The 24,894-nt window shown below is 37.3% G+C and overlaps 1 protein-coding gene across 1 annotated transcript; it reads right to left on the reverse strand.

Annotated features, from left to right (window-relative positions):
- Positions 1-17,239: 17,239 nt before the first annotated feature.
- Positions 17,240-24,894, reverse strand: si:ch73-49p17.1 (protein LBH). The gene is made up of 4 exons (XM_036573430.1): positions 24,640-24,894; positions 19,022-19,111; positions 18,664-18,862; positions 17,240-17,349 (listed from the first exon to the last, which is right to left on the reverse strand). Exons 2-4 carry the CDS (start codon positions 19,106-19,108, stop codon positions 17,324-17,326), a joined length of 312 nt encoding a protein of 103 aa, XP_036429323.1. The 5' UTR covers positions 19,109-19,111; positions 24,640-24,894; the 3' UTR covers positions 17,240-17,323.

Below are 24,894 nucleotides of genomic sequence, written 5' to 3' on the forward strand. Positions count from 1 at the left end.
AGCATTGCTTTGATTGCTTTGATCTGTACCGAAGAGACTAAACTTAGATATGACCACTAGCATTGGTTGTAGAACAGTTGGAGAAGTTACTGTGCCCTGGTCAAATTACAAATTACATGCTTTGTTGATTTTCAAAGTGAAAATAAGTTAACACATCCTCTACAGAGAACACACTTCTGCACATTTTAATTTAGTGAATTCAATATGTTGGAGAAAAAACACAAAGTGTGGTTTGTGCAAAAATTATAGTACATTTTATCTTCTATGTTTTAGATTTTTCCAGTAGGTTAAACAAATAAATAGAAATTGCACACTAAAATGTGCAGAAAAATGCCATATTTAATTTTGTTGTCTGTAGAGCAGGGGTTCCCAATCCCAGTCCTTGCAACCCAACACTATGCACATGTTTGTGATTTGTCTCATTAGGCACACCTCATGCAAATCATTAATTTATTTAACAATTGCCTTTCCTGCTGGTTCAGGTGTGTCGAGTAGTGAAGCCTCAAAAATATAGCACAGATAAGGGTCACAAGGACTGAGATTGGGAACCCCTGCTGTGAGATGTGTAAACCTATTTTCACGTAGACAATCAACAAAATATGTGATCTGACTGTTCAAAACGTTGCATACAAGGGTATAGACCTCCTAGGAAGAGCTCATTGCAGAAAACCTAATGGCACAAAACCTAAATATTAGTTCAATCTTAATTGGCAAGAAATTCAAAAAACCTAGAGCCATAATATCAACCACAGCACCTCTTCTTCCCAAATCATTAACACTTGCAGCAACTTGGGATTGAATCTCAGTGCCATTGACAATGCTGGAGTCCAAGGCATGAACCATTGTACTTCTGCCATCTTTTCCAACAGTAAAAACATGCTGACTGAAGTAAATATTGTAGATTTGTGGCTTATCTGCTGACATCTACACAGGTCTACACCGGTTCCAGACAAGCATTCAGAACTTTAGGTTAACAGCCAGTACTGATGGCAGGCAAGTTCACAATTATGCCCTACACAGGTTCCCAGCTCTAGCCCTGGAGCACCCTTTGCTCCCTTGCTCATTTCAGTGCCTTACCTGCAGTATCACACCCACTTCAACTCATGAAGGGCTTGTTAATGAGCTGATCTTTTTGGATCAGATGTGTTGGGAGCAGAGAAAACATTAAAATGTTAACTATGTTAAACAAAATTATAAGACGTGTGTTTCTAAATTACTACATTTGCAGTTCAGCCAATAGACTCATAGCCTTAACTTTTAAAAAGCATTTGGTAAATGCTTGTTCTTTCAAAATAACAGACATACAGCAGCAGGGTCAACGTGGTTTATTGCAGTGGAAGTGAATCCTAATTGTACTGCTGGGTATTTAAAATGTAAAAATGATTTTTACTGCCAGCCCTATCATCACTTAATACCTTTCCAGCAAAGCAAAGTAACCTAAAAATATCAACAAGCAGCACACTATGCTTCAATCGAAGGAAATTTTAAATATATATTGAAATATTTAAAACAAATATTTAAAGTTGAAATGTATCAGTCTGGAAAGGATTGCACAGCCATTTGTGAGGCTCTGAGACTCCAGTGAACCACAGTGAGAGACATTATCTCAAATGGAGAAGAACTTGGAGCAGTGGTGAATCTTCCCAGACGTGGCCAGCCAACAAAAATTACTGCAAGAGGACAATGATGGCTCATCCAGGAAGTCACAAAGGACCCAGACAAGCATCTAAGAAATGAAAGGCCTCTCTCACCTTATATAAGGTCAGTGTTCATGATTCCACCATCAGAAACAGACTGGGCAAAAATGGCAATCACAGGAGAGGAGATTTGCCAAAAAAAAGCCTTGGTGACCCCTAAGCCATTTGGAATAATGTTCTGTGGACTGTTGAGTCAAAAGTGGAACAGGGGTCATATCACATCTGGCGTAAACATGTCATTACAGTAATATGTAATGAACTGCATAAAACATAAAGAAATACCTTAATATCTTATTAATACCTTACACGTGCAGCATTGGCCATTTAAACTCAGAAACATTGTGTAGGAAGAGGAGGAGCAATGAGAGGATGGATGGATGCCCGGGGGGCTGCAGTACAGGACAAGGGGGGGAGAAACACACTTAAAGGGGTCCATCTGGACAGCTGTGAAAACAATGCTTCCCGGTTAGCAGTGCCCCTGGGGCTTCTGGGTAAAGCGATTGTGGAGCTGCTGGAGAAAGTAAAGACCGAGCTTGTTAGCTCATACCCACCAAGCTTTAACGTGTTCAAAACCTACGTTTCAAAATATTTCTTAACCATTCATGTTGTTCATGTATTCAAGTCTTGCATAAATGCTCTTTGCTATTTCTCCCTTTTCTAGTGACCTTTTCAGGAGATACCAAACCTTGACGACCTCAGAGCTGGTTTTGGCCATGTTAAAATGTATAGTCAGATTTATTATGCTGTGTATCCACTCAGTGTGGGATGTAATTTGTGCTATACATAAGCTTTTTACCCGTTTTTTTCTGTATATTGATGTATAGTGATATTCTTTTAAAAAGACTACTGGTATTATTTAAAGAATGCACCACCAGTAGACCAGAATTGTTTCCGACCTCCACATTTTTAATGCAAATTTTCCTTCATGGCTGCCATCAAGCAGAGAAAGAATTGAGAGACAACATTGTCCCAAAGAGTTGTCCCAAATTTAGCTCCAATAAAATTGACAAGACACAGACAGTCAGCAGCTATATCCTGTGTTCATAGGGTCCAGAAACTCAATAACACAATGAGTATTCTTAAAAAAGATTTGAAAAAAAGTACAATATTGTGACCTTTCACCTTTTTACAATGTGCTTTTTTACTCCACCAAGTAAATTCAGATGTTTTTATATTTATGAATTTCACTAAAGGTAAGAAGTTTCATTTAACATCTGCCATTTCAATCTGTCTAATTCAGAGGTCTTAAATTTATACCTATTAGATCTACTCCCAGTGAATGTACTTCCATAAATGACATACACTTTAGGACTATTTCAATGAATGACATTGTAATAAAGACGTCCAAAATACTTGATAAAAAATTCACGATGACTTTTCAAAATCTAACAAATAAGAAAATGGTCAAAACTATATTTGAAAACTACAAAATCCTCCATAATCCTGAAACATTTAGAGAACTTCTATTAGCACTGACTCTTACAGACATCAAAAATTTAATACATAATTCCAAGAAGTGAAATATATGGTTTATATATGGAAATATATGGTTCTGATGCTTCAAAGAGCAGGACTTTTCATTACCAGTGACCACAGACACTTTAAAAATAGTGGACATAATCTTAATGACAACGCTATTATTACTGCTAGTTGTTGCTATAGTAACTATGAAGTTAGGAAAAAAAACTCATTTACACAAACTGGAACCTACTGGAATGAACGCTGTGCTGGAAAATACTTACATAATTGTACTTCGTTATTTCCAAGTATTGTTTTGGAAGACTGGTACCTCATGCAGATATCATTGAAACTGAATACTTGCACTGTTGCTTAAGTACATTCCAAAGAGAAAAAAATCACACTTTTTACTCCTTACATTTTCATGAAGAACCTTCAAAGTACTCATTATAAATCTCCAGGAGATTTTTCTCTTCTTTTAATTTTTCTCTTTTTCTCATCATCGTTGTGTTTGGACTCTGCATTACACAGAACCAAACAAAGAAAACTTTATTTGTTTATCTGTTAAAACATTTTCTTTTCAATTTATATACCCATATACATATTTTATATACTTTTTATTATGATTCTGACACAGCACTCTTACTTACTGACATAGTACTCTTACTCTGTATTTTTTACCCCTATGTTTATTAAAATTTAATCTTCAGTTCTCTCCAAAATGTTGTAAAATAAACTTTTTTTGCCTAAACTGTACATTTAATGCAGCATATTTGTACATATTTTGGTCCTGTGTTCTCTCAGATACTTTGTTTACATACACATCATTAACACTAGAGGGAGACAGCTGTCTGACCATAAGATATTATTTAATTCCTTTCTTACTTATTAAACATATTGATGACACTGTATATGAGGGTTTCATAAAGCCAAATATTTAGACTCTTTTGGTGGGAAGAATATGAATTTTCCCAGACTGAGTACTGATGTTGCTGATATAAAAAATGTTACTGTAAATGTGGCAAAAACAAAACGTAAAATTATACATTTTTAAAGGAAAATGAAGCCAGTAAACACATTTTCAAGTTAAAAATACATGAGTTTTCACACTGATGATTAGATAAAGTTTAATGATTGTGCATCTATATCTTTGTGCTTTCTACATGAGATTAGAATAGATTCACAGCAGGACCCAGTTTAGCTTTAGCCACTGGGAGAGAGCCTCGCAGAGACAGGCAGAGTTGTGAATTGCACACTGATACAAAACTGGATAATTGTCTGTGAGGATTTCTAGTTGTTAATGAAAATGAAAGGTGTGAATTACAGAGGCTAGAAAGCAGGTTTTCAGGCTGTCTAATGAGTACACAAAAATAATCTTCACAAAAAGAATAGAACTGTAGCTTTAGGAGCGTTTGAGTTTCAGTGGGAGTTGGTGGGAATACTGGAATTCTATGTCATCTCAAATCTAACAACTTATCCTGTGAGGACATGGAGTCCTTTTCTCTTGGCTCTGTCTCTCTCTCTCTCTCTCTCTCTCTCTCTCTCTCTCGCTTCCATCTTCCACTGCTTTCTTTATTCCCTAAGCATCTGCGCTGTTTCTATGTCCTATACAGATACAGAAGAAATATATATGTATATGTAAATGTGCAATATATTCCAATATACCGTATGTCATTGTCTTAGCACTGAAATTTCTCATTTCAGACAAACCTCGAAAAACAAAGCTTGATAAATGTTTATTAAAGCATCTCTGCAGTGGATCGAGTGATCTTCTAGGTCTAAAGCAAAGCTGAAATGCTTGAATGCAGCTGCCTGCTGAGTGGTGAAGCCTCTGCTGCTCAGACAGTAGGGTATATATTTAACTTCGGCATGTTCACACCACTGCACTCCTCTCAGGATTCCCTATGCATCTTGATTCACATTCTCTTTATCGGAGCCGAGCAGGTGTCAGGCAGAGATATCGCAGCTCTCTGACAGTAGAGCGCAGGCACATCAGTCACAATCAACAAATCAGCCATGACAAATGCTGCCACTTTCAGTGAGAACCTGTATGTCAGTGTGAAATGTCACCCACGCAGAGGAGTCGAGTCATAAAAATATACAAAGTGCATCATTAGATTTAGTGGGAATGTGGTGGCAGAATTTGAGGGAGAAATAAGGTAAAGCAGTAACAAAAGGTCAGGATTTAATAGAGACAAGGTGGATTGACATAGAAATGACACCTACTAAACTCATGAGATAAAAATGGTGTCTTTTCTCAATGCATTTCAGTGCATCCTATCATAATCTCTCTCTCTTTCTCTCTCTGTACATATACAGTGGGGCCCAGAAGTCTGAGATCATGCTTCTATTTGCATTCTTGTGTCATTTAAAGCAAAAGTTTTCATTAAAATTATATAATCAGCATAACAATTTGGGGGAAAAGTAGAATTTTTAAAATATTTTCATACATTTCTTAGTTTCTGATGCGTCCTCCTTTTGGTCTTCCGGAATGTAAGTGAATTATCCACTGTTCTCATCATGTCTTCATCAGTATAGTGTTGATTTTGTATTTGAGACCAAAACATTGAGCTAGATCTTCTTTTTGAGCATGTGCTTTAAAATCAACCCCTCAAAATCCCAGGCTTATTACGTACTAAGGCTTGTTATTAAGTAACCACAGGGACTTCACAGCAAACTGGTTGAGCTATTCTTAGGTTACAATAGTGTGTAATACAACTTTAGGCCAGCCGGTGGCCGTTTAAGAGGTTCATAAATAAAGACATATGACATGGTTTTGGGAAAAACTCCCACTAAATCTATCCCAACACCTCTGACTTTTAGATTACTATTCTAAGCTTTACAGGTGGACTCACAGCAGCACATACACACCATATTTTAGTGTGTTTTTTTCTCCTGACTTAATAATGCTTCTTCTTTCAGTTTAAACAAAAAAACGTACAGAGTACAGCTTTAAAAAATCAGGGCAATTTTGTTGGTTAGCCATGTTTTCTTTGACTCTCCTACAAAGTCAGGATAAAATCAAGAGAAATCACTGAAAAGCACAAATCTACACCCACAGGCAGAAATCTCAACACATCCACAGTCCTGTATCATGATAAACCTGAGCTGGAGTGTCTTTCTGTCTCTTTGAGTCCAGAGATGCACTTTCTTTCAAGCCTGTTCTTGTCGAAAGGAGAAAAAAGAGCATCAGTAAGAGATGTGCTGTCAAAAATCTTTTTTTGAGCCAAACATAAACAGAGTGTGAATGATTGCCAGAGAGAAAGTTAGATCAAATCCAAATATCACAGAGGGCAACATCTATGTTATTCATCCACTGAGGAGAGGGTGAATTCTCTGTAGAGAACCTACATTGACAATTCAAGTATATTGTTAGCCAAAGAAAAAGAAGTGTGTTACAAAAGTGGTGAGTACTCAGTGGGTTTCATTTCTGTTTAGTCTTATCAAGACAGCAGCCTAAAATCAATAGATTCAGAGAGCAGAGTGTGTAAAAGAGAGAGAGAGAGAGAGAGAGAGAGAGAGAGAGAGAGAGAGAGAGAGACAGAGCATTTGTCTGGAATGACCCAAATCGTAGGCAGTCCATTCTGAGGCTTAGAAACTTAAGTACACTCTCTCTGTTGAGTGTTTCTTTTTGAATCTTAGTGAGACTTAATCTGCCTATTCACACTTCTTAGACACAGGCTGGAGTGCAAGGGCATACTTATTTGGGGTCAGAGGGGGTGCTTGCCCTGGGGCCCATGGTACAGGGGGCTCACAGCTACCAGGCCCCCTCAAACCTTTATTGAGCCTCCTGTTATAGATACTGACACAATTGTACACCCATGACTCAGAGAAAAATCCTATTGTTTTTACAATATATGGTACAAAATTCTGAGACTACGGTGGCCACATTCAAATGCCTAATTATCTGTTAATAATCTGACTAATATCTCAATCAGAAAAACTGCCACTAGATCCGTCATGACACCTCTGACTTTTAAATTACTATTCCAGACTTTACAGGGGGACTTTACAGGGGGATTAGCACATGCACACCATGTTTTAGTGTGTGTTTTTTTCTCCTGACTCAACAATGCTACTTCTTTCAGTCTAAACAAAAAAAAAACTCACAAAGTGAAGTTTTAAAAAGTCAGGACAATTTTGTTGGTTAACTATGTTTTCTCTGACTCTCTTAGAAAGCCAGGATAAAGTATCTGGACATAATATTATCTAGAGTCCAGACATGCACTTTCTTTCAAACGTCTTTTTGTCTAAAGGAGAAAGAAGAGTTTACATAAACTATAAAGCAAATTAAAAACAGATGGAAGTTTCTCAAATTGGTGTGCCAACTGTAAACTCAGGTAATATACTGCTTCTTCTCTGACTGGACTCACATGATGCTCGTTGTCATGGTAATGTGTGCACTAAGTGAACATGTAAACAGAAATTTTCATCAGATTGTTGAGTAGAGTGTGCATATAAACATCTCAGGCTTAATCTATAATCGGATTGAATTCAGTCTTATTAGCAAAAATCTTTACATTTTAACATAGCTACTGAAACAACAGAACGTTTTTGAATTAAAAAAAAATTTAAAGCAAAGTTACGACAAGTAAAATGAAGGACATTTTACACTATTAGACTACTTTATCAAGAATCTGCACTATTTCTTGATAACTATGCAAATGTAAGTGTTTTTCACTTTCTATTTTTAACACCTCTGTAAAACGTCATCTGTTCAGACTGTGGGTGGTGGAATATGAGCACAGATTTACATGAATATATATATACATATATTGAGTTGTAAATAGGGTCAAAATTTAATGAGGTGATTTTTTTCTCATAGTAAATAAACAAACTGCCAAAAATGAGCATTACACCAACTGTCAGGTTTGCTTGACACTTTTTTTTTTTACCAGTTCATTGCTCCTTTTACCCATCCATAACTGTAACACACTTTTCCTTTCCTTTATTCCTTTGCCATTCTTCTGTTCTTCCATTAACTGATATTAATGTTCCATCAACTGATTTTACTCCAGTTACCCTGTTCAAAGTTATTTAATTAATTCTTTAACTCCTCTCTTAAAAAAAGATGGTTCTTCAAGGTTTCTTTAGTAACGAAAATGGTTCTATATAGAACCATGAACACTCAAAGCATGATTAACGAGTTCTTTGCACAGTGAAATGGTTCTTCACATTGATGGGGAATGTGTTGTATGTGGAAAGAATAAAATAATAAATCTTTTTGAAAATTGTTCTGTGTAGCACCAAAAAGTGTTCTGCTATTGTTACGATGTCAGGTTCTATATAGAACCATATACAACATCGGTTCTCCATCTACACTGGAAGAAACATTTCACCATGAAACGAACATTAACATTAAACATGAAACAACAAAAGAGATGTATTTGGAAAAAGGCTAAAATGAGGAGAGATGGAGATTGAAATGAAACTGTAAGCAAATTCATTCTGAGTGTGGACCTTTATTTCTCAGACAGCATCATAAGGACTCAGAGATGCTCCTAATGCACAACACATTGTACAAATTATGTGGTTTTTCAACCTTAAGTTAGTTAAAAGTTACCTGGTTAAGATATAATATATATAATAATAAAGATATAATTAAATGCCATTTGAGCTTAGAAAGTCTAAATTCAGTCAAAAGTCTTTTTATTATTTTATTGACCCAAAATGAATGAACCCCAGGACCATTTTCACAGCGAGATAGAACATGTCAACTTCTATTGAAACTTGAAAGCTTGTATAAAAATATATTTAAGCATTTCTCTATTATCTTTTATTATCTTTCAGTACAAATGTAACAACCTAAAATAACATTAAAGTTCTGCAGCAACTGCAATTTATACTTTTTTCATTCATTTATGGCAAACGTTTGCAGACACTCATCACTGATCTTGTATCAGTATTCATTTCACAGCTTTCTCATGTATCTCTGTTCACTGCTCTGATTCCTAAATTAAACTGTTAATTTGTACTTTGAGTTCTTGCGAGGTAAATTGTTCAGGCTGTACAGAAGACATGGGCAATTTTGCAATACTGCCAGTAAATCGCAGCTGTTGCCTTAGAGAGTTCTAAGGTAATGGGAGGCACAGGTGTGGTGTTTAAAAACATGAAAGGAACTCACAGGAGCCTTTCTATCTGAGCTACACAACTGAACTGAGGAGCCACGGTTTGGAGCTATGTGCTCAGCATCTCAGTGAAAGTCTGGCAGCCTGATAAATGTAGAAGTTCCCACAATGTAGATACACACGTGTAGATAGATAGATAGATAGATAGATAGATAGATAGACAGACAGATGGATATAAATATAGATAGATGCATATATTGCAAATATGTTGAACCTTTTCAAAATGTGAGATGATTATGTTTTTCGTTCTTTTAGATGAGAGAGTTCTTTACCATGAGATGGACGGCCTTTCCTAGACTTAGCAAACCTCTTTAATAACAAATAAACCTGTAAGAAGGTGTGTACACGTTTACACATAAAATTACCACTCATAAAACCCACACATGCACCCTTCACTGCTGACCCCTTTCAAGCCAACTGAAAAGGGCAATAGACACACAGCACATCACCATCACTCAGGGCCTCTGATTTGCTGATGTCTTTGATGTGAATCTGATTGAGATGACATTTAAGAGGACCACATGAAGGTTAGCAAAGTGCACTAAATATGCCTTTAGCATATTTCATGGCGAGAGAGGGAGAAAAAGAGAGAGTTCCTCATCAAAAGCATAGCAATGTAAATAGCAAATGTGTAAGGTCCTGTATGAAATGCCTAGATTTTGTTCAGGTTAGGGCAGGTTAGAATAAACCAAAGCTGATGTCATGGCTTATTATTCCGTTATTAATCTTAAGACTTATTATTGAGTTACTGCTATAAATAATGCACTTTCTGTATGTGTAATGTTGTTATGAGTGTAAGGAACTGAAGTGTGGGTGTACAGTCTAAGGGATTAAAGTAGGCCACTGGTCTTCATGTAAAGATTGGGTCAGCATATAATAATCTTCTTAGATCTGATTTCTTTCACAGAGCAGATTTTCTTGAATCTCTCAGTAAGGATCTCTTAAGACGTCGCTGATGGTAAGAGAAGTAGATGAGAGGTCAATGATCATATCATAACTGCCATAACATCATCGAAATGGTAATTATATAGGAGAACGAAATAAAGTTCTTAACTTTTAATATAAAAACCTCAGTTGTAAAAGTTGGCACAGTATGTGAAATGCTAATAAGATCAGAAAGCAGTCATTAGCAAATCTGCTTTGACATATATTTAAAAGAAAGCAGTACAAAAATAAGATATTTAATGTTTTATTATCGGCTTCTTTGTTTTTTGTAAATACAGAGTCTTTCTGAAACTGATGCTTGTAACATGTTCCAAAAAAAGTTGGGACGGCGCAAAATAAGTTGTGAAATGTTCAAAAAACACCTCAAACAGGTGATGCAAATGGAACACCCATGAAAGACCTTGTCTTTATTAGCATGGGTAGGTTGAGGCTCACCACTTTGCCAAAAATGTAACTTAATGTATTTCACCCTCTGTAGTGCATAATATCATCAAAAGACTCAAAAATCTGTGTGTGCTGAAAACCACAACTGAATGCTCATGATTTTGGAGCCTTCACAATGCATTGCTTTAAAAACTGGCATGCATCTGTGCTGTAATTCACCACATGGACTTGAGAATACTTTGACAAACCATTGTCAATAAACACTGTTCATCACTGCATCCAAAAATGCAAGGTATGACTGCACTATGCACCCCAGAAGCCATATGTCAGTGATGTCCAGAAATGCTGCCAACTTCTGTGGGCCCAAGCTCATCCGACATGGGCTAATAAACAGTAGAAACATGTACTGTGGTCTGACAACTCAACCTTTCAGATGGATATAATGTCAAAGTCAATCTTTGTTTATGCAAATAATGGACAATGTGTTCTCAGGAATAAAGAAGAAATTGACTATTCACATTGTTAACAGCATACAGTTCAAAGGTCAGGGTCTGTCATGGTATAGTGGTGTGTTAGTGCCTACAGCATGTGTAACTTCCATATCTGTGAATGCACCATCAATGCTGAAAGATATGCACACATTTTGGAGCAACAAATGCTGCCTTAGACAATGCCCATGCTTATTTCGACATGACAACTGCAAGCCACATTCTGCTCTTGTTACAACAGCACGGCTGCATAATCAGAGAGTGTGGGTGCTAGACTGGCCTGCTTGCAGTCCAGACCTGGCTCCCATTGAAAATGTGGTGCATTATGAAGCACAAAATTCAACAAAGACCTGACAGTTGCGCAGCTGAAGACTTGGATAATAGAAGCATGACAAAAAAGTTTGCTTTTAAAACTGGATCGAGTGGAGTCTTCCTTCCCCAAATGATTATGTTAAAAGGAAAAGGAAAGGTGATGCAACACAGTGGAAATCATGCTCCTGTCCCAATTTTTTTTGGAACATATTTCAGGCAGCAAAGTTGGAATAAGCATATTGCTGCTGTCGGAACAAAACCTTGTATCTCCGAAATTATAACTTTACAGGAGACGGAAAAAGACTTTACTTTTAATGTAAGTCTATAGAACCAGACATCTTTTCAAGTAATTATGGGTCATTTCCTTTGGTCCATTCATCATAAAAATGATGTAAAAATGATGTAAAAATTATGTAAAGGCCAAAAGGCAAACTGAAAAACGACTAAAATAGAGATATGAGGTTTTGTTCTGACAGCAGCCATATACTTAACAAAAAAGTGAAAATATGTAAAATATATATATATATATATATATATATATATATATATATATATATACATAAATAAAAACAAATAAAGAAACAAAAAACAAACAAGGCATTGAAAGGCCAGCAACAATTTGCTTGTGTGTGTCTTTAAGCATATGTGCAGTCTACATGTGTGACTTGTTGTGGATGACTGTGTTTTCACTTCACCACCCTGGCCACCTTTGAAATCATGCGTTTGAAGTTGTCAGGGGCAGGGGCAGTGAGAGATTAAAGCTGATCCACCAAACAAAACAACAAAACATGGCTTTTAACTACTGAGAGCAAGACATTACAGCAAATGCACTTCATTCCACTTCACAATGCGACCCATTCATAGGGAAGAACACCTGCACATGGCTGTGTATGTGCTTAACATAAGAGCAGAATAAATGAATCCAATAAAAAGGACATGGATGGATAAAGACAGAGTGCGGAGTCTATGCCTCAGATGTTAATGATAATGATAATCAGGGAGTCTGCTGCTGATGGCTGTATTGACTGACAATCAGCCTCCAGACCCTTGTAGAAGTGGGTCAAGTGCCATGCTCTGTGTCCAAAATGAGCCAGGCTGCTGTGACAAACATTATCACCAGAGGCATGGAAGGGTAGCTCTATACTGCAGTGAAAAAAGTGAATGAAAGATAAACAGTATGCTAATGAACCAAATGTTTTTTTTTAATACAGATAATAAATTGGACAAGGCAGGCTTTCAAAAAAACTGAAATTATGTGGGGATGTGCTCCTGCTGGAGAATGAAAAGAGGAAAGAAGCAACAGTTCACTGGACATCATTACTGACAAGGGGATTATGGGATCAGTAAGCGCACCAAATGACCCTCTGAGCAGAATTCAGGTCATAAAGGTCATGTTAATCACAGAGGAGTCAACAAGCTTCTGTGGAAAACTTAATCACCTTGTGTCCACTTTTAACATGTGCCTTTAGAATATAAAACAGTGAAGCGTAGGGACTTTCCAGCCTGTTTGAATGTAAACTTCTCTGTCTAATGAACAATTTTATCAATTTAATTTATCTAGACAAACCATACTTGCACTGTATCTTATGCACTATTTATCAGCCACAATCAAGAGGTGAGTGCCAACCAAAAAGCCGTCACTGTTCTTTCTTTACATGCACTGTCTGTGTGCCTGTCTCTCTACTTCTCTCCATCCTCCTCCTCTTCCTCCTCCTCTCCTGCTCTTTTGTTTAGATTCACTTTTCTTTGTTGTCTTTTCCAACTCTCCCTTCCCCAGCTGTCAAGACTAGTTTAAAGAAATATGTAATGGTGCAAAACAGAGCGAGGAGTTAAAATGAGCAGACATGCATGTCCATGTAGATGTGCCATAATAAATAATGTATGCATAATGCTACAGAATATTACTAATAACAATTCACTGGTCTTCAGCGTAATTCATTTCTAAGACCCATGTAAGTACAAAGAACTTATTGTGCAGACTGTAAGTAACAGTGATAAATGTTTGTTATTTTGGCTTAGCAGTCTAGCACAAGCAGTCTAGCACATTGAATTGTAATAAAACAATGACTATGAAGTTAAAGTACAGAATGTCACCTGCAATAGTTGAAACAAATAAGAATTACAGACTTATTATATATAGCACCCTCACATCAGGGGACCATGACTGATCAAACAATTCACTGCTCAGTTGTTTCTTGGCCAGCTGTGTGTTGTTGCATCAATCAGCTATGCTTACAACAGCAAGCAAAAAGGTCTCAAGATGATTCCTGATATGGTATTTGCATCTGGTGTCTGTTGCTGTTGTCTCTCAACATGAAATTCTTAGGTCAAGGTACCGAAACTTCATGACCCATAGCCCTTTGGGGCAGGAAGTAGGCAGGGACTAGAGCTTATAATGGAACAAGCCATTTCCTTCTCTCCTGCCATATGTTTGAAGGCTATCTGTTCCTGCAGCATGAGGTGTTTAGAATCCTAGTAATGGACGTGTTATTGATGTAAACCATCCATTCCTCATCCATCCATCCATTCCTCCATCCATCCATCCATCCATCCATCCATCCATCCATCCACTGTCCATTCCTCACTCCTCATCTATCCACCCATGCTTATCCTATGCATCCAATTTGCCTAGGTGCAATCAATCATCTGCATCCTCTTCAAGCCAATAAAGAACTGTGGTGGATATTTACATCCTCTCATTGCATTTTAATCAGACACACTGTGGTGTTCCTCCCTTCTTCACCCAGAAATTATTTTCCTTAACAGTGAGTATCAATACTGATAAAGCAGGACAGCATAGGGCAGAAAAGCAGAATAAAACAATCTGAAACACCATTACAAATGTGTCTGGATGTCTAAACCAACTGTCTGGTACTATTTAAAGAAGAAAGAATATCCTCAACAACTGCAAATACCCTGGCAGGGTGACCATGGTAGTGGATGACTGAAAATATTTTCAGTCATAAAGAGAAAAAAATAAAATAATGAATCAAAAACACTATTTATGATGAAGGCAAAGATGTATCACAAAAGATGTATTCTTTTTCTGAAGAAAAGAATGTAAAATATAATACAGAATGTAAAATAAAAAAGTAAAAAAATATCAGACTCAAGAACAGAAAAAGCCCATTACAGGTTATAGTTTAATAGTGGAGTTCTGGAACACTCTTATGGACAGATAAAATGAGGATTAACTTGTATGAGAGAGTGATGTAATAAGGAAAGTGTGAAGAAAAAAGGAACTGCTCATGATCCAAAAACATGGTGGAGGTAGTGTCGTGGCTTACTTGTCGTTATTGTTAATAAGACAGCAAATAGCAGCAACAGGATTAATTTTGATGCGTACAGATGTATCGCAAGTGACAGAGCCAATCAAATGTCTCAGACGTAGATAGAGCTTCACCTTGCTGCAGTATAATGAGCTAAAACGCACTATTAAGGCTATCTTTAAAAAGAGCTGTGGTAGTACGTCTAATATTGATGTTAAGTAGCCTTAAACTAAAGTTTTGACCTTTAATCCCATGGTCATTGTTTCTTTTTAACAAGAACTGTGTCACTGTCCAGTTACTTAGAGGCAGCACTGTATAGATATTCTCCAAATGCCTGAAGATGAACCCACCAGCTAGCTTCAATCAGCTCACTGGAATAGTGAACCTCTGAAAATGCTGATAGACGCTGAATGACACTTCTGTTAAAGATCACCAACTCAACATTAACATTTTTTTTTTGTGCAATTCTTCCACTTTGGCCAACTTCATGTAATCTCTCCTGAGCAGCTGATGTTGGAACATCTGTACTTCCAGTGGCATTTAGCTGTTCTATTTTAGGAGCAGTTAATAGCTGGTTTCACCGACTTGTGATCGTAATGAACTGGTTTTCCGATTCTGAAGTCACCCTTGGCCTCCCTGACCTTGCTGAGTCTACATGAGTGCCAGTTTCTTCAAATTGCTCAAGGGTCTTGGTCACATCTGTTAGAGATGCTTGCAGTGTGCACGCAATATATCTTATCTATATTGGCCTTCATTTCTTAATTACAGACATGTTTTAACTCAATATATTTTACTAATTTCTGTTCTCTTGACCTATAGATATCTATATTAATAGTAAGCAAAATATTAATTAACATACTAATTAACCCAGAAAATAAGCAACAAAGACACTTTCACTTAGGCTTGTGTTTTAACTCTTTTTTATAGGAAATTATAGACAAGTTTATACAATTAAAAAAAACTGATGTTAAGAGATGAATTTTTTTAACACAGCACAAACACACTCAGCAGATTTCTAAGATAAGACTTTATTAAAAAGTACTGACACTATTCAGATAAATAACATTTACATATGAAGATCAAAAAATGCAACCTAATAATCTATGTATTAATTGTTCTGAAAGTGCAGTTTAGTGGTATAATGGCAGTGAATTGGCATTTTAATTGACGCAAGCACATTTTTTCCTGTTTGCTCCCAGTTGCTGTTTATGTAATGAACAGCCTGTGCTGACATCAGTGGGGTGACGCAACAGGGCACGTGGTATTCAAATCTGCCGCGCAGTGCTATTTTTGCACCCACTTTAGTCCAAAATTGTGTTTGCGTTGCGAGCTGCAAAACATTTTTCTTTTTTATCTCTTTATAATTTTCTATTTTTAATTTTTATATTTGTCAAATCACTTCAATATAAATATGCAACCTTATCCAAATACTAACTAAATATAACTGTTAAAAGCAATAAAATGCTTAACTGTGGCAAAATCACAAGTATAGCCTATAGGATTATTGCTTTAAAATACCAGACTCAGCGCCAAGGAATTAGCCGGCATAAACTCTCTGTTCTCGAGAGCTCACACATGTGAACATCCACAAGAAGACGTGGCTTATTTTTGTGCTTAAACTATGATCAAGAAAATAGGACCGTATGTGTTTTCAGCAGTAGAACTTATCTCACTTTGAAGTGTAGACAGAATTTATATTACAATCATGATCAGCATTCTAGGTCTGATATACATTTTTACAGGACATACATTTACACATTTGTATGTCCTTGCAAAAAATGGTGCATGTATTTTCTTCATTTTTATGCTGTGGTCAGATGAAGTTATTGTGTAGGTTCATCAGATTTCCTGGCTGATTTTGAGTGCCACACTGATAATGTGCTTTTGGACTTTTCAATGATTGATACATACTATGCTTTTTTTTCAAATTCACTTGTCACATCTGATCATTACATAAATTAGTTTTGGTAATGTTTGCTGCTTCAAATGTGGAATATAAAGTGTCTCACTACAGTGTGTATATGTGAAGAGTACCCAGCAGTGCAGGCAGACTTTTGAAACGGAAAGAGACTTGGGTATGACTAACATATCCACCAAGAATGATTGACAGGTGGGCTTCATTGAAGTTCCAAGACAGTCAGTATCCAAGAACCCCTGCCAGATGTTACTGAGAGAGGATGAAGTCTCCTTACATGATGTTTTCACTTGTGCTTGTGTGATAAATAATGTTCACATGGAGAGGATGCTCATAGTGGTCACTGTGGTGTAGAGCCCAAACACTCATCTGATTATAGAGAGTGCATGCAGTGGAACCTTCAGGGGTTCTTCAAAGCAAAAATATTATCTTACAGCACTGAATATTTTGGAACAACTACATGTTTATATGATGCTAATATTTGCAATATACATGTTTTTGCAACTGTGTCACTATATGTGTAGGATTTAATTATGATTAGAGCTATTATGTAAGCTAAAATATCTGGCACTTAAGAGCCTTACGTTTATCTGTATATATTTGTATGTGAGTGTGTGAAAGAGAAGAATGAAAGAAAGAGAGAGATTTGAAAACTGAGGCTTGTGATAACGACAGAGGACACTGTATTTCAGAAATGCCCAGCTGCATCAGATGTACCCATGTTGCTTCAGTCATCCTGCTCCTGAATGTTTTCTGCGAGAAAACAGTAAGATTAATTGTAAATCATATCAGATACACAAGGAAGCAGACTGATAATTCAATCCTTAATTCATTCACAATGTAATAATTTGAGAAGATGGGCAATTGAGAATACTGAACTACAGAGACTGACCTAATGAGCTTTAGCTTATTCTGATACTTATTCTGTTACTTATGCTTATTCCAAACTATAGAGAGGAAGACACTTAAAAACAGGAGACTTAAATTAAAGGCATACCTTGATTCCAGGACTATAAAAAACAAAGTCCAAATCTGTAATCTTAGTGTTCCAATAGACTCAGATCTTACCTTCACTAGTCATGTCAAAGCAATTACCAAAAGAACCTTCTATCATCCTAACAAAAAGCCAAAATCAAAAGTTTGGTGTCCCAACAAGACCTGGAGAAACCCAACAATGACATTACCTTCAGCAGGCTGGACTCCAGTATTGGTCTCTTAATTGGACCCCTCAAAAAAGGCCTTTAAACAGCTACAGCTCAATCAGAATGCTACTGCAAGAGTTCTAACCAGGACCAAGAGAACAGAGCACATTACTCCAGTACTAAAATCTTTACACTGGGTTCTGGTTAATAGATAGATAGATACTTTATTGATCCCGAAGGAAATTTGTTGCAGTATAGCTGCTTCTAGTCTATAAATCACTGAATGTTTTAGGCCAAGAATACATTTCTGAAATATGATTAAAGAATATAAACCGATTCCTGGATACATGTCAGCTAGAAGAGCCTAGAGTCCAAACTAAACATAGTGCAGCTGCATTTAGCTGTTATGCTACATATAACTAGAACCAACTCCAGGACGTGCCCCAAATCTAGCGATTGTTAAATCCAGGTTAAAAACATTTCTCTTTTTGTGTGTTTATAATTGAGCTCTAAATTATTCTTGCCAATCTTTATTTTTTAGCATTGATTTTTGTTATATATTTTACTTGTGTCATTTGTGTTCATTTTCATTTCTTTTCTTTATTAAGCTTCTGTTTAAATTTTTTAACACGCGTCTTTACTTTCCTTTTCATGTTTTTTTTTTCATTTTTCGTTTGTAAAGCACTATGAATTGCCCTTATAAATTGCTATGTAACTAAGATTGCTTTGCCTTGCCTTGCCCATTGAGTGCTAAGCATCAAGGTACATAACAAATATCCCCAACTGTTACGCTTAATATTCTATACAGTAGGTTGTGTTGACATGAAGTCATGAACCCACTGAAAACATTCCAGTGATACTGTGTGAAAGCAAATAAAACTGAAAAAACTTTTTTTGTTCATTCTGCCTATAAAATTTTCCATACCTGTAATTTCACATTCATGTGTCATCTGGGTTTGTGCAGCAGGGTCCTGGGTGGTGTCTCTTGGGCAGCGAGTATGTGTATGGTCATCTGGAGGCCACCGCAGTTCTCCACTCTCCACCTCTCCCTCTGAGGCCTCCACCACAATGGAGGGCAAACGCTTGGACAACTTTGGGTGCCGCTCCTGTACGTCTGGGATGATCTGGAAACAGAAACTCAAACCAGTTAATGTCGCAGCTATTACACACATCCGTGACTAGATTTAGCAGCAAAATTTTTGAAGAAACGAATCAATATTCTGTTGCACAGACAAAAGCAATTGAGTGGACTGGCTGATGCAGTGGCTGATAGCTGCACTCACCTGGAAGGAAATGCCTTCCTCTCCAGAAGCTCCTCCTACAGCCAGGTCGCCTCTCGTTTGTTCTGGTGTGTTTATAACCTCTGTCATTCTCTGCAGGGAAATAAAGTACACAAAAGAAGCACATTCACAAATCTCACAAAGAACAAAATTAGGGAAACAACCAATCAAACTAGAAAATTAATTTGAAGCAACTCAGTCTTCTTTATTACTAAAAGGTTGAATCACACTTTAAATTTTTTTCTAGCTTAGACAGTTTCAGTCCCTGGTACTGGACTATCTTACATGTTTTCATTATCTTCTGTTCCTACCAATTTCAAACCATTTCCCCCATTCCCCATTACCCCCAAGAGGGTCCAATGATTTTCTGTGAAGCTAAAGGAACAGGTTGAACGTATTCTTCTCACACCTGCAAGAACTAACACAGAAGCCATGCTGAAGGACTTCAATAAAATTACAACCCCATACTGGCTTATGTGCAGCCGCTAGAGTGAATTTAATTGCAAAAAAAATTAAAATGAAACAAATAGTGTAGACACTAAGGATCCAAATAACATTTAATTGTTCCTCAACCATTTCAGTATCAAATAGCCATTTAAATAAAACACAGTAGTTCTTAAGTGACAGGCCTTTTATAAGACTATGCGAAGTTACTGAAAACAAGACAATGACTTTTTCTTATTCCGTTTATTCTAGTTCCACCAGTTTTTTTTATTTATGTATCTCTGACAGGACTTCTCTCTCTCTCTCTCTCTCTCTCTCTCTCTCTCTCTCTCTCTCTCTCTCTCTCACAGAGTCTTGCTGCAGGGTGAGACAGCATTTTGACTGGGAAATCAAGACTGCAGCCTTGGCCACATGCGGCTAGCTAGTATGCAAAAACATGTCTCGTGAAATAATAGCCTTTTAAACAGGCCTCACCGTGACTCGTATATGATAATATGCAGCTACTCTCGTTCTGCTCAGGGTATGAGAATCACAAAGGGGCAGGGGAATTCGCCCCCTTACCAAAACTTAAACTCTCGTAACGGAGGTTAAGACACAAAACAGAGGATTCTTAAGATCTACTGAATCGCTTTAATAGTAAACACTGAAATATGTTTCCACTGTCAGAAATATGTGTAATGCAATTTTGAACACCCCCATAGCGGGCCATACCATTTCTTAACTTCGGATCCTAAGCTTCATTCTCTGATTACATTTCTGTTTTTGTAAAGAGGTAATTTGAGTATCCAACAAAACTCGTTTGCAAATTAGCAAGATAGCGTAACCTTATAATATACACAAAGCTGTATTAATTGCTCTATGAATTAATTTGCAATATCAGCTGACTTACGCAGTTTAGGGTAGTTGGTGTATAAGGCTGGCTGTCCCTTAACCTTAGCAGGTACGTTTATCTAGCTAGCTAACGCTAGCTAACTTAGCGTTACTAGTCGCTAACCTAGCTGCCGCTACCACAGTCGCTCGCTCTCTCATGTGCAACCTCAGCTACTTTTGTGGCTGTTGGTGTTGTTTTTTCATATTTGTTCCATCACTATTCTAATATTATCGAAAATACAACCTGTTTATTGTTTAATATTATGAGTTAATAAGAAGCTGGAAGGAATTCCGCTAAAAGAGGAAAATAACGTTAGCTAATGGTGAAACTTGAACACGCATCCACTGTGACATCCAGCTAGTAATACAGAATATTAAAGTTATGAGTATAGCTGTCTAGGAGAAGTTTAACTCTTTCCTTCGCTTTTTGTGTTATGTCCAGTTTTTGTCAGTATTAAAAGTGCGATGAAAACAACGTGTTGAGTGCACAATTAGAGTTTAAATGTGAACAGGTAGCTAGCAGTTTAGGTAATGGAGCCTACATGCAACGATTTGTATCATAGTTACCTTTATCAGCCATATTACTCACATTTCATTCTGAGCACGTTGAGTTGAGAAATAAAGCTCCACATCAGATGTATTCCTTTATGCCTGTAAAGGTTATTTGAAACTGAAATGCTATGTAACAACCACAGCCTACTGATTAACTAAAGTATTTGATTTGGAGGCAAAAAAGTCAGGCACGAATATCGATAGACTAGGAAGGCTAGCACAGAAACATAACTGCTGCTCTGCCTCTGTGATTGTGAATACACATTCTGCTGAATAGTTTACTAATTATAATGTTTTAATCTTGCACTGGTCAGGGCACAGAACAGAAGACATATGGTCACCATGTCTGAGAGAGAGTCAGATGCATGCTACTTGATGTCAGGTGATGTGGTAAGTAAGATGGGCACATATACTGACAGTAAGTACAGTAATAATTGACTAAAATATTTGTGTTTTTTACTGTTTGCATTAGCTAAGCAATAAAATCTAATGTGGTCCCATACACACACAGTGGGGGGAAAGGTGAGCCCCTTTAATATCATCATACAATTCATTCTCTGGTCGGGACCCACATTTTAGTCTCATGTTGTTGGGTAACACTTTTCTTAGCATTGTGTCATGTAAAGGATAGCAAGAACTTTACATATTCATTTTGTCCCTGGTCTTCATGGCAGCATATTCCAGACGTTATTCTAATTAAAATGCTAATTAAAAAAATTGCTAACTCAATTGTGTTTTTACGATTGCATCTCCAATGTGAGTGTGCATTATTTAAGACATAAATTCTAATGCAAAATGTGTATTTGCATTTGCATTCCTGGGTTTAATGGCTGTTAAAGTTAATATAGAAAGCAAGTGCTTTTGACATTTTCATTGTCTTAATGGTATGACATATATATTAAAAAAAGAGAAGCAGTCACCCATTTGCTATTGCATTTCCTCATTGTGGCGCTTCAGCTCTGCCAAAGTAAAAAATGCAGTTGCAATCCTGTTTGCAATTGCATTTTCACTGTCAACAAGGCTTCCTGTCAATCAGACACTTCAGGTGGGATGTCGGGAGAGACTTTTTAGTGCGGGGCATGTTTTAAGAGGAAGTGACGAGTCTAAACTTTACTGGAGTAGACCTAGATGTTTGTTTACAATATGGAGCTAGCAATAGCAAACGCTACTAGTGACATTTTAACATTGCTAACCAGGCCGAGGATAATTCTGTCAAAAGTGCTTTCTTGTTGTTTCTTGTGGAAGTGATTCCTGACCAACTATGAAAGCTTGTGCAATCATAAACACCAATGTAACTGACATCGTGACTGGCTTCAGGCAGAGGCTCGCTGCACTGTCTGAGGAACACTACCCTGCACATTTTAGCTGTAACACACCTGTTATAAATAGTCAGTGGTTGTTAATGAGCAGTTATTTTGTGTGGAAGTGATTCTTGACCGACTAGAGAGTCTGTGCCTGCACAAACACCAATGTTAGTGATACTATGGCCAGAGGCTTGCATGACTCTTGGAGAAACACTGCCCTGATTTTAGTGCTTTTCCTGCTTTAACATGCCCATAACAAGTAGTCAGGGACTGTTAACAAGCTGGGCGACCAGTTTTTCAAAATCATCTTATTGTTAAGTTTCTTCAGGCGCAGGGTTGAGAAACACTGCGCTGAACCCACAGTGGCCCTGCGCCTCCTTAATAAGAATATCCATCATTGGCCATCCGGGTCCTCCAACAGTCCTGCGAGCCTCTGCCTGAAGTCGGTCACGATGTCACTAACATTGGTGCTTGTGCAGCCACAAACTCTCCAAGTCGGTCCACAATCTCATCCACACTAAACAACAGGGAATCTCTTTGTATATAATTATCCACGGCCTGGCTGGCAAGTTAAAATGTCACTAGCAGCGGTTGCTATTGCTAGCTCCGTAATGTAAACAAGCATCTAGTTCTGTTTTAGTACTGCCAATGTTTAGACTCATTACTTCCTCTTAAAACTCGCCCTACGCTAAAAAGACCCTCCCCACGTCCCACTCACAGCATTTGATTGACAGGAAGCCTCATTGACACTGAAAATGCAATTGCAATCCTGTTTGTTTCATTTTGGCAGAGCTGAAGCACCACAATGAGGAAATGCAGTTGCAAATGGGCAGTTGCAAATGTTTTTTTTTTTTCCTTTGTGATATGTCACCCAATTAATGCAATGAAAATTAAATGTCAAAAGAACTTTGCTTTTCCATATCAACTTTAGCAGCCATTATACCCAGAAATGCAAATACACATTAAATTTGAAATACGTTGTAAATAATGCACACTTACATTGGAAATGCAATTGTAAATATACAATTGAATTAGCATTTTCAATATGCTGCCACAGGTCTTAACAAGTTTAGACAAGAGTAATGAGATGTCTTAGATCTGAGACATCCAGCTATGTAAGTGATAGTGAATCAAATCAATTACATTATCATATTGTGCCATACTATATGTTATTATTTCAACATTTTATTATTTCAAGCCCTGTTTATGTGTGTGTGAGTGCTTACTTTCCATTTCTCCATTGCCTCAGTACTTCACATATGTGTAGGTTATTTTGTTTTAGGGTGAGATTAAGATATCAAGAAGAGAGAGTTTTGTGCTAGATGACTATTGGAAATTCCAGTAGAAACAACATGTACAATTCTAATAGTTCCAGCTGGTTCATTTCAACTGGCAACTGATAATGATTCCAGCTGGTTGAAGCAGAACATTGGCAAAGGCCAGATGAATCAAGCTCAAACCAATAGAAACCATCAGCAACTATTTAAAAATATAAATTCAAGTGGCTTTACACTTGGTGCCAGTTGGATTTTCCTGAATGCAGATGTAGGCTGTGTGTTGTGTGTAGTCATTTTTTGCTCTCACAGGCTCCCACGATGTAGACTCTTGAACAGTAAATAAACCTCTTTATATTACTGACCTCTGGATCCCCTCAGAAGTTTGCCAGTGATGCTACACCATATTTTCAGCCATTAAATGTATAATAACATGCAGAGTGAGTGAGAGTGGATGGAAGGAGGAGGGGCAGCTCTTTTGAGCGTTGCTAGGAAACCAGTGATCAAAGCTTGGTGCCTGTATGAGCGGGGCACTTCCACCCAAATGCACAGATTCACATGTGTTTTATGGAGACGTTATGTGGCAATTAGAAAGCTACCGACAGTCTCTCACAGCATCCCTCGCCTTTTTAACACAGATCTGCTCTAGAGAACATTTTATCACATACAATGAGACACTATTCAGACAAAGTGCAAATGGAAAAACTGGGACTTTCCATAATTCTGTTGTGGAGTTCCTTTGACTTTGATTGTCAGCAGTGGTCAACAAACACATTGTAGGCTCATTTCCCAGGTTGTGTTAGGTTAATCAAAGCAGAGCTACTCAGCATAAGAAATGTCACTTGTTCAGTGTGCTTCTTTTTGATAAAATAGGATGCATAAGGTTTTCCAGGTTAACTATGAGTGGAGGATGAAATTGCAATTTCATCATATCAGCTATCAGATAGTACATATACACACACACCTTAACACACATGCAGAGTATCAAAGCACAACCAGATCTGTTTTTTAAACTACCCTACTACACTCTCTCACTTTATTGCTCAAACGCATTTGTATCAAAATGAATTGATTCTTGTTATTTTTATAAACTGCAGCCAATATGATCTTTAAAAGTGGGAACAAGAAAGAGAGAGAAGGTAACATATGCAACTATATGGAGTTTGTGAATACTTACCTTTTCACTTCTGGTAAAGTAGTCTAGTCCACTGGAGGTCCTTGGTTCTCTTTCTCAGCAGGGTGCACTCACACTAAATCCTTTCTGGTTTGTGCTGAAAAGCTCTAACTTGAAGTACCGTGAGAGGGTCTGTAGGCTGTCGGTCTAGGAGGTGCAACTACAAGATGCTTCTTCAGAACAGATGCGCCAATAAAATGAGCTGTTGAGTCTTATCCCATGTTCAGGTTGCTGTTCAACAAAACTCACTCTCTCTCT

Source organism: Colossoma macropomum, unplaced genomic scaffold (assembly GCF_904425465.1).
Source record: "Colossoma macropomum unplaced genomic scaffold, Colossoma_macropomum, whole genome shotgun sequence".
NCBI classification, from domain to species: Eukaryota; Metazoa; Chordata; class Actinopteri; order Characiformes; family Serrasalmidae; genus Colossoma; species Colossoma macropomum.

Coding starts and splice junctions, on each gene's coding strand:
- si:ch73-49p17.1 (XM_036573430.1), bottom strand. CDS start 19,108: ATGACAGAGGTTATAAACACACCAGAACAAACGAGAGGCGACCTGGCT. Junction 18,863..19,021: donor AGGAAGGCATTTCCTTCCAG/GTGAGTGCAGCT, acceptor TTCTGTTTCCAG/ATCATCCCAGACGTACAGGA. Junction 17,350..18,663: donor ACATGAATGTGAAATTACAG/GTATGGAAAATT, acceptor GTTTTCTCGCAG/AAAACATTCAGGAGCAGGAT.